Source organism: Scyliorhinus torazame, chromosome 16 (assembly GCF_047496885.1).
Source record: "Scyliorhinus torazame isolate Kashiwa2021f chromosome 16, sScyTor2.1, whole genome shotgun sequence".
Classification (NCBI taxonomy): Eukaryota; Metazoa; Chordata; class Chondrichthyes; order Carcharhiniformes; family Scyliorhinidae; genus Scyliorhinus; species Scyliorhinus torazame.
In genome coordinates this window covers 172,176,015-172,186,832 of record NC_092722.1, presented here as the reverse complement: position 1 = coordinate 172,186,832, position 10,818 = coordinate 172,176,015, and the positions used below count along the sequence as shown (strand labels likewise).

Below are 10,818 nucleotides of genomic sequence, written 5' to 3'. Positions count from 1 at the left end.
TTTTTACAAGTTCGGGGGGTTTTATTCATTTTTTTCATTCTTTTTTTTACAAGTTCTGGGGGGTTTTATTCATTTTTTTCATTTATTTTAGTCAGTTTTAAAAAAAATGTCGGGGGGTGGGTTTATTCGATAAAATTCTACAGGAAAAAAATTCAGAACTTTGGACAGATGGAGATTCCACACTTTCCGACACCAGAAGACTTCACCTTCATCCAACAGGTTCCATTGGAGGGGCGTGTATGAGGGCCAAAGGGACCCAAAACCATTTCCTCCATTTTTGTCAGCAGCAAACAAGGTAAGAGAAAATGGTGGGACGCGCAGGTCGGCCGGCGTGGGTCACGAAGGTCGGCCGGGTTGGTTCCTGAAGGTTGGCCGGTTGGTAAAAATGGGTCCCTGGAAAAAAAGTTTGAAGAACATTGCCATAACCCAATAACCCCTCCTAACCCTTTTGGACACTAAGGGCAACTTACCATGGCCAATCCACCTAACCTGCCCATCGTTGGACTGTGGGAGGGAACCCACGCACACACAGGGAGAACGTGCAGACTCCGCACAGACAGTGACCCAAGCCGGGAATCGAACCTGGGACCCTGGCGCTGTGAAGCCACAGTGTCAGCCACGTGTGCTACCGTGCTGCCCAGGGCAGGACATGTCTGGGCAATTTTCCACATTGTCGGGTTGATGCCAGTGTACTGGAGCAGCTTGGCTGGGGGCATGGCAAGTTCTGGTGCACAGGTCTTCAGCATTATCTTGCCAGAATATGGTCAGCGACATATATCTAGTCTTTGTCATACCCAGTGCTCCAAGCGTTTGTTGGTATCACGTGGGAGTGAATGGAATGGGCTGAAGCCTGACTGACATCTGTGATGCTGAGGACCTCCAGAGGAGGCTGACAGAATATTAAACTTGGCTGATCAAGGTGAAGGTGGCAAAGGTTTTGGACAGACTGGTGAGTCGAGGTGCTCGTGGGGTAAAAATTCAAACGTCAACTACCTGCGAGAGCGTTTCGACCGAAATTATAGTCGGAGGCGAAAAGACGCCCCCCGGCCGGTCGGCCATTATCGTCCGTCAGGCGACTGGCTTGGGGCACCCGAGAGGCGACGTCGTCTCCCTGGAAACGCGCGGCACGTCGCGGCGTGGCTGGAGAACGGCGTGACGCAGGACGCACGCACAGCTGCGCCGACGAACGGCCGGAGTGGGTAGTTTTACTTTGGAGGCGGTGAGGGGGTTCGGGAAGGAAGGAGACGGAGAAGACGATGTCGCTGATGGTGGAGCAGGCGGCTGTGGCCAACGGACCTCACCTCCCAGCCCGGGAACAGGCACTGGCGGCGGGGAGGAACTACAACTCCCAGCCCAGGCTGAGTATGTGCTCGGCGAACGTTTAATCGGCGCGAGTTTGAAGGGTTCGGGCTGGTTGGAGCCGGTCGGTCCCGGTCCGTGCTCGGGGTGTCCTGGGCCCGGGGGTGGGGGAATGGCCGGGGTGGGGGAATGGCCGGTCGCACTTCTGATACGTGGCAGTCTCACTTTAAGGATAGATGATACGAGCAATTTTTATTTGCTGAGTTGAGGCGTTTGGACGTTTTATTTTGCCCGTGGCAAGCTGCGGCGTTTTGTTTCGCCCCAGCCAACGCCGCCCGAAAGCTTCCCACTGCCCCGTGCCAGCAGGTGGGTCCAGCCGCCGGCTTTTGTTTAAAGGCCGATTGTCATCCTCTGTGCCGCCTGGACTCTATCTGGGAACCCGATCCCAGCCCAGTCACGTGCCAGGATCATCGCCCAGCGTCATGTGATTCAATCATGTGACTCGCTTGAAGCCAGACCTTTAATTCTGACCCCGGCTGACAATCATGGGAAAGATTTTTCTTGGGGCTATTGACACTGGATTAGCCTCGCCTGCCGCCCCACACTGGGGAATCGACCCAGCTCTTGATTGCAGTGGCGGGCTGGTTTTATTTTTTAAAAAAGAAATAAATAAATAGTAGCAGAGATGTGGCGGAACAGATTTTGAAAAGGTGCAGGGTAGTAGTCATGGGTGACTTTAACTTCCCAAACATTGAGTGCAAACAAACTCTTTCGATCAAATAGTTTGGATGGGGGGGGGGTGTTTGTGCAGTGTGTCCAGGAAGCTTTTCTAACACAGTATGTAGATTGTCCGACCAGAGGGGAGGCAATATTGGATTTGGTACTTGGTAATGAACCAGGGCAAGTGATAGATTTGTTAGTGGGGGAGCATTTTGGAGATAGTGACCACAATTCTGTGACTTTCACTTTAGTAATGGAGCGGGATAGGTGCGTGCAACAGGGCAAGGTTTACAATTGGGGGGAAGGGTAAATACGATGTTGTCAGTCAAGAATTGAAGTGCATAAGTTGGGAACATAGGCTGTCAGAGAAGGACACAAGTGAAATGTGGAACTTGTTCAAGGAACAGGTACTACGTGTCCTTGATGTGTATGTCCCTGTCAGGCAGGGAAGAGATGGCCGAGTGAGGGAACCATAGTTGACAAGAGAGGTTGAATGTCTTTTTAAGAGGAAAAAGGAGACTTATGTAAGGCTGAGGAAATTTGGTTCAGACAGGGCGTTGGAGGGATACAAGATAGCCAGCAAGGACAGTAGCGGGCGATTGTGTATTGAGTCTGAAGAGATAGGAGAGGTCTTGAACGAGTACTTTTCTTCTGTATTTACAATGGAGAGGACAGTGTGTAACAGACTGGTAAGCTTGAGGAAATACTTGTTAGGAAGGAAGATGTGTTAGGCATTTTGAAAAACTTGAGGATAGACAAATCCCCCGGGCCTGACGGGATATATCCAAGGATTCTATGGGAAGCAAGAGACAAAATTGCAGAGCCGTTGACAATTATCTTTTCGTCCTCACTGTCAACAGAGGTGGTACCAGGGGATTGGAGAGTGGCGAATGTCGTGCCCCTGTTCAAAAAAGGGACTAGGGATAACCCTGGGAATTACAGGCCAGTTAGTCTTACTTCGGTGGTAGGCAAAGTAATGGAAAGGGTACTGAAGGATAGGATTTCTGAGCATCTGGAAAGACACTGCTTGATTAGGAATAGTCAGCATGGATTTGTGAGGGGTAGTAGGTCTTGCCTTACAAGTCTTATTGAATTCTTTGAGGAGGTGACGCATGTGGATGAAGGTAAAGCAGTGGATTTAGTGTAAGGAGGCATGGGATAGTGGGAAATTTGGCCAGTTGAATAATGAACTGGCTAACCGATAGAAGTCAGAGAGTGGTGGTGGATGGTAAATATTCAGCCTGGATCCCAGTTACCAGTGGCGTACCGCAGGGATCAGTTCTGGGTCCTCTGCTGTTTGTGATTTTCATTAATGACTTGGATGAGGGAGTTGAAGGGTGGGTTAGTAAATTTGCAGACGATACGAAGATTGGTGGAGTTGTGGATAGTGAGGAGGGCTGTTGTCGGCTGCAAAGAGACATAGATAGGATGCAGAGCTGGCCTGAGAAGTGGCAGATGGAGTTTAACCCTGAAAAGTGTGCGGTTGTCCATTTTGGAAGGACAAATATGAATGCGGAATACAGGGTTAACGGTAGAGTTCTTGGCAATGTGGAGGAGCAGAGAGATCTTGGGGTCTATGTTCATACATCTTTGAAAGTTGCCACTCAAGTGGATAGAGCTGTGAAGAAGGCATTAACAGAGGGATTGAATTTAAGAGCCGTGAGGTGATGATGCAGCTGTACAAAACTTTGGTAAGGCCACATTTGGAGTACTGTGTACAGTTCTGGTCACCTCATTTTAGGAAGGATGTGGAAGCTTTGGAAAAGGTGCAAAGGAGATTTACCAGGATGTTGCCTGGAATGGAGAGTAGGTCTTACGAGGAAAGGTTGAGGGTGCTAGGCCTTTTCTCATTAGAACGGAGAAGGATGAGGGGGTGACTTGATAGAGGTTTATAAGATGATCAGGGGAATAGGTAGAGTAGACAGTCAGAGACTTTTACCCCGGGTGGAACAAACCATTACAAGGGGACATAAATTTAAGGTGAATGGTGGAAGATATAGGGGGGATGTCAGAGGTAGGTTCTTTACCCAGAGAGTAGTGGGGGCATGGAATGCACTGCCTGTGGAAGTAGTTGAGTCGGAAACATTAGGGACCTTCAAGCAGTTATTGGATAGGTACATGGATTACGGTAGAATGATATAGTGTAGATTAATTTGTTCTTAAGGGCAGCACGGTAGCATTGTGGATAGCACAATTGCTTCACAGCTCCAGGGTCCCAGGTTCGATTCCGGCTTGGGTCACAGTCTGTGCGGAGTCTGCACATCCTCCCCGTGTGTGCGTGGGTTTCCTCCGGGTGCGTGGGTTTCCTCCCACAGTCCAAAGATGTGCAGCTTAGGTGGATTGGCCCTGATAAATTGCCCTTGGAGTTGGGTGGAGGTGTTGACCTTGGGTAGGGTGCTCTTTCCAAGAGCCGGTGCAGACTCAATGGGCCGAATGGCCTCCTTCTGCACTGTAAATTCTATGATTAATCTAGGACAAAGGTTCGGCACAACATCGTGGGCCAAAGGGCCTGTTCTGTGCTGTATTTTTCTATGTTATGTGGAGGGATCGAGGGCAGTTTAGCAAACTGGATCCAAAATTGGCTCAGTGGAAGGAGGCAGAGGGTGATGGTTGAAGGTTGTTTTTCCGACTGGAAGCCTGTGTCCAATGGTGTTCCGCAGGGATCGGTGCTGGGTACCTTGTTTTTGGCATAATTAATGATCTGGATGTGAATTTAGGAGGAATGATAAGTAAGTTCACAAGTGACACAAAAACCGGTGGTGTGGTACGTAGTGAGGAACAAGGCAGATTACAGGACGATAGAGATGGGCAGAAGAGTGGTAAATGGAATTTAACAAATACAAAAAATGAGAAAATGCATTTTGGGAGGATAAGGCAAGGGAATATACAATGACTGGTTGGACCTTGATGTGCAGGTCCACCATCTCTGAGGACAGCAGGACAAGTAGATAAGGTGATTAAGAAGGCCTGTGGGGTTCTTGCCTTTCTGAACTGAGACGTTGAATGTAAGAGCAGGGAGGGGAGGTTATGTGGTGCTGTATAAAATGCTGTTTGGGCCCCAACTGAAGTCCCATGTACAGTTCTGGTCACCACCCTAGAGAAAGGAAGTGATTGCACTAGAGAGGGTGTAGAGGAGATTCACCAGGATGTTGCCTGGGCTGGATAATTTCAGCTATCAAGAGACTGGATAGACTGGGGTTGTTTTCCCTGGAACAGAGAAGGTTGAGGGCTGACCTGATTTGAGGTGTATAAAATTATGAGGGACATGGGGTGGATAGGAAAGTACTTTTCCCCTTAGTGGAAAGGTCAATACGAGAGGGCATAGATTTAAGGTAACGTAGAGACACAGTGATTAACATTGCTGCCACACCGCGCCAGGGACCCGGGTTCAATTCTGGCCTCTGGTGGTCGTCTGTGTGGAGTTTGCACTTTCTCCCCGTGTCTGCGTGGGTTCCCTCTGGGTGCTCCAGTTTCCTCCCACAGTCCAAAAATGTGCAGGCTATGTGGATTGGATATTCTAAATTGTCCGTTAGTGTCCAAAAGGTTATTTAGGGTATTGGGGGAGTGGGTCTGGGGTCTTCTTTCAGAGGTTTGGTGCAGACTCAATGGGGTTCTGTGACACTCTCTATGAGTCTCTATGTAATGGGCAGGAGGTTTAGAGGAAATCGTGAGGGAAAGCTTTTTCACCCAGAGGGTGGAGGCAATCTGAAACCCACTGCCTGAAATTGTGATAGAGGTGGGAACCCTTAAAACTTTTAAGAAGTATATAGATAATAACTTGAAATGCCAGAGCATACAAGGCTACGGACCAAGTGCTGGGAAATGGGATTAGAATAGCTAGGTACCTAATGGTTGGCATGGACACGATGGACCAAAGGCCCTCTTTCTGTGCTGTAAAACTCTAGTGTCTAACTGACTACGAACCAAGGACTATTCAGATGTGGTGTTTCAGAGGGTGCACTTTTAAGTTACTATAATTAGTCCCCCATTTCATAGAACATACAGTGCAGAAGAAGGCCATTCGGCCCATTGAGTCTGCACCGACCCACTTAAGCCCTCACTTCCACCCTATCCCCGTAACCCAATAACCCCTCCTAACCTTTTTTGGTCACTAAGGGCAATTTACCATGGCCAATCCACCTAACCTGCACGTCTTTGGACTGTGGGAGGAAACCGGAGCACCCGGAGGAAACCTAAGCAGACACGGGGAGAACGTGCAGACTCTGCACAGACAGTGACCCAGCAGGGAACCGAACCTGGGACCCGGGCGCTGTGAAGCCGCAGTGTTAATCACTTGTGCTACCGTGCTGCCCTATTTCTGATACGTACTACATTTATTTTCGTTCATGCTGACAAATCGTGGGCAGGATTCTCCGTCCCACCGCACCTGTTTTCTGGTGTGGCGCCTCTCCGCCGGCAGCGGGAACTTCCGTCCAGCTTTCCATTGTGGGCATCCCCACGCCGTCTCGAAATCCGTGCTTGGCGTGCGTAAGCTCCAACGGAGCTCCATATCTTTGGGTGCAATATCAAGAGTATATAAAAAGTGTACTGGCAACCCCCTCTTCATTTAAAAAAAACTATTTTTAAATTGTTCTATTTATGATATTAGAAGCAGAATTGATCTTGGAAGTTCAGTAGTACTGTATTAAAAATTAATGAGAAAATGGGAAGACATTCCTGGGCATCATAGATTTCCTATGCCTTAATGGATAATTTAACAAATTTGGTTGAGCAAATAGTACTTAATTCTGAGGTTTCTTGATCTATAATGAGGGACATGGTTCTAGCTGACACAGTTAGAATACTTCAAATTAGTAGAATACTTCAAATGGAGAAGTTGTGAGGCTTTGTAAATGTTTCAAAAGTACTTGCAGCAATGCTCGTCTTCCTGTCTTAAGCACTACAAGCTGTAGTATAAAACTCAGGCTATTGTAGAGAACTGACTTCTTACACCTCTTTGAATATTGGGATGGATTTGGGCATTCTTGCTCTTAATTTAAATGTGTTTTTAAAGGGAGAATTAAATACTTGAAAAAAAGATATAGCATTCAGAAGCAGTTCAGAGAAGATTCGCTCAATTGATTCCTGGGATGAAGGGGTTACCTTTTGAAGTAAGATTGTATCTGTATCCATTAGAATTGAGAAGAATGAGAGGTGATCTTCTCAAAATATAGAAGATTCTGAAGGGAATGGAAAGTGTGGAAGCTGAGAGGATGTTTTTCCATTTGGGAGAGACTAGAACTTTAAAAATAAGGGGCCTTCCACTTAAGGCAGAGATGAGAATGTTTTTTCTGAGGTTGGTCTGTGGAATTCTTTTCCCTGGGGAACAGTGGACACGAGGTCATTGCGTATTTTAAAAGTTGAGTTAGATAGATTTTTGATCCACAAGGGAGCCAAAGATATGGGGGATAGACAGGAAAATGGAGTTGAGGCCACAGTCAGATCGGCCATGATCTTCTCAAATGGTAGAGCTGACTCGGGGAGCCAAACGGCCTGCTCCTCCTAATTCATATGTTCATATATAAAGCATTATTTAGAGGAATGTACTAAAAGACCAGGGGAATACATGGTTTGTATCTACCCACATTTGCAGGATGACATCAATCCGCTTCCAGCTGTTGTCATGCCAATATTAGTGGAGAAACTATTAATTTTGGTGACTTGCTTTTTTTGGAAAGATATGGAAATTAAGAAGCTATATTAAAAATCTTACTGAGCCCGCCCCCCCCCCCCCTCCCTTTATTTTTCTTGTATAGCTACGTTTGGGATTTTCCAGTACTCTGACCAATAATTTTGGGAGATGGCAAGAAATTAACATTTGAGCTTTTGGCCTTAGAGCTGACAATATTTGCTTCTGCAGGCCAGAAAATTGATGTTGCTAAATTGGAAACTGAGGATCCAACTTCTGTCAATCTAAAATGTTGAAGAGGCTCTGACTTTAAAATAAAAACTTCCATTTATAAAAGCTTTTCACAACTACCAGACATTTCAAAGCACCTTGCAGCCAATGAAATACTTTCTGAAGTGTAATGTAGGAAATGTGGTAGCCAATTTGTGTTCAGCAAACTCCCACAATCACGAGATAATCTCTTTGTAATATGGATTGAGGGATAAAATTGAACAAAAGACTGGGAATAACTCTCCTGCTCTTCTTTGAATAGTACATTGTCAATTGTGCCAATGCAAATAAAGATGCAAAGCCCATGTGTCTTAAAAGCAGGGAAGTACAGGCAAATGAGAGCAGTTTTGTATTTTGATGAGAAGTGGTGGGTAAAAAATTCCTTTTGAGGTTGAGACCCCAGAGTCGGTTATTAATTTACATTTGACTCCAAATGAAAAGACTGTGCTGCTATACCTGATCTGTGACATCACATTAAAAACCTACCGAAAACCCATGAGGTTGTCAGCATTCTGGAGTAGCATCTCTCAGAAGTATCCAGTGCTGAGTAAAATAAGCATTTTGTTGCTATTGCCCTTCATTATGACCTACATGTGCGAGAATGGATTTTCCGTTCTCACAAAGTTGAAGGCAGCACAGAGGAACTGGCTAAATTCTGGACCTGATATGCGCATTGCCCTCTCCTACTGGAGTGAGATCGTGAGGACCAAGCAGGCTCCAGTTTTGCATTAAGGTAAGCAAACGTGGCATGTGTCGTGATGGTCGGCCGGCATGGTTGCAAAGGTCAGCTGGTTGGCAAAAGTGGGCCCCGGGAAAAAGTAGTTTAAAAAACACTGGTATAAGTCATGATTAGCAACCCATGGGAATGAGGATGTTGCATGGAGAAAGAGGGCCAGGCAGACAGACATCAGGAGAAATGTAGTTTCTAAATATTCAGGTCAGGCATTATTTGTTCAATTTTTATCTACGAATGGGTAAAGTATAAAATGTGATTGATCCAATGGGCTTTTTTTTAAGTAAATAGACTTACCAAGTTCATTTTTAAACCAGTGCAAACTCTCATAGAATCCTAGTATAGTAAAAAGTCTTAACAACACCAGGTTAAAGTCCAACAGGTTTGTTTGAATCACTATATTTCAGAGAGTTCCTCCTTCATCGGGTGAGAAATTCTCCGAAAGCTAGAGATTCCAAACAAACTTGTTGGACTTTAACCTGGTATTGTAAGACTTCTTACTGTGCCCACCCCAGTCTAACGCCGGCATCTCCACATCAATCCTAGTGTAGTACAGCACGTAAAGTGGTCATGAACCCTCACAGTCTGTATTGCCTCTTACAAAGAAAGTTGATCTTACCCGTGACCTTTTCCCTATATCTCAATTTTTTTTCTCCTCAGACTATCCAATCCCCTTCTGAATGTATCTGCGTGGGTTTACTCCGGGTGCTCCGGTTTCCTCCCCCAGTCCAAAGATGTGCAGGTTAGGTGGATTGGCCATGATAAATTGCCCCTTAATGTACAGGTTAGGTTTATGGGGTTACTGGTATAGGGTGGAGTGGTGCAGACTCGATGGGCCGAATGGCCTCATTCTACACTGGAGGGATACTATATTTTTTTTCTCCATTCCCGAATTTCTGTGGTTGAACGCAAGATGCAGTGTGGAAAATTTTTATTAACCAAAACTCTAGCTCCTTTCATAGGTACTGCAGTTTTTTTTCTGCTCAATAATTTGAATCCGCTGTGTTCTCAAATTGGTATTGTGGCAATAGTGATGAGAAAACCTTCAGTTTCAATCTTTTTGGTGGTATAAATGCTTGTGTGTCAAATATTCTTGTGGCTACTCGTTTGCGAATGAAATTTGCTGAACTGAGCCACTGCAAGCAGAAAAAATAAATAGTTTGCAAATGTATCAAATAATAAATCCAATAAATCAGACCCTTCATTCTATTTGATTTCATCCTTTCACTCTATATCCACTCTACTTCTTTTGATTTCAGTGTCTTTTCTTGAAAGAGTCTGGTGTTCTGCACTCCACTACGGAATTTGTGACTAATAGTGTAGTGCACCATTAGTGAAGAGGAAACAAATTGATCACCAAATCTATTTTGCTTGACAGGGTGACGTCTTGTTAGAAAATTTCAAGTTGTTTTTCCTGCACCTTGCGAGGAACTGTGGCCCACACTATTAGCCCTCTAGCTAAAGTCAGCATGCATTGGGGTGTAAGCATTTTTGCACTGCTAAGTTTGTAATTTCATTCTCATTATATACAACTTATTTCTGGGATAACTTCGCTATTGTGCAAACTTACGTTTGTTCTGTAAACTTGCGTAAGTTCCAAGCTGCAAATCTAAAAGTGGTCAAAAAGAAACCGAAATAAAGGAAGCAGAATCCTTCCTCTCCTTTCTCTTCCTTTTTCTGGTACACATTATACTCTGGAAATTATGTGTTTACGTAGCCTGTAAGAAACCAATGATAACCACTGCGGTTTGTAAGCATTATACAGCTCTATTTGGAGCACTAGTCATAATAGTAAGCTTAGCAAGAGTTTAATTGTTCTATTCAATCTAATATAGATAAATCGTATTCCCACTTGTAGCACCCCGCCTCCCAGTTACTCTTCTGCTGTCCTTCATTCTGTAATCTGTGATGTGGAGATGCCGGCGTTGGACTGGGGTGAGCACAGTACGAAGTCTTACAACACCAGGTTAAAGTCCAACAGGTTTGTTTCGATGTCACTAGCTTTTGGAGCGCTGCTCCTTCCTCAGGTGAATGAAGAGGTATGTTCCAGAAACACATATATAGACAGATTCAAAGATGCCAAACAATGCTTGGAATACGAGCATTAGCAGGTGATTAAATCTTTACAGATCCAGAGATGGGGTAACCCCAGGTTAAAGAGGTGTGA

The 10,818-nt window shown here is 45.4% G+C and overlaps 1 protein-coding gene across 1 annotated transcript in view; it reads left to right on the top strand.

The window, feature by feature from the left end:
• The first annotated feature begins 1,172 nt into the window (after window positions 1–1,172).
• The window catches only part of LOC140393227 (V-type proton ATPase subunit B, brain isoform), a 105,225-nt gene continuing 95,579 nt past the window's right edge, over window positions 1,173–10,818 (top strand). The window contains exon 1 of the mRNA XM_072479481.1: window positions 1,173–1,362. Within this exon, the coding sequence (XP_072335582.1) occupies window positions 1,257–1,362 (106 nt within the window). The 5' untranslated portion in view covers window positions 1,173–1,256. The remainder of the gene's footprint in view (window positions 1,363–10,818) is intronic.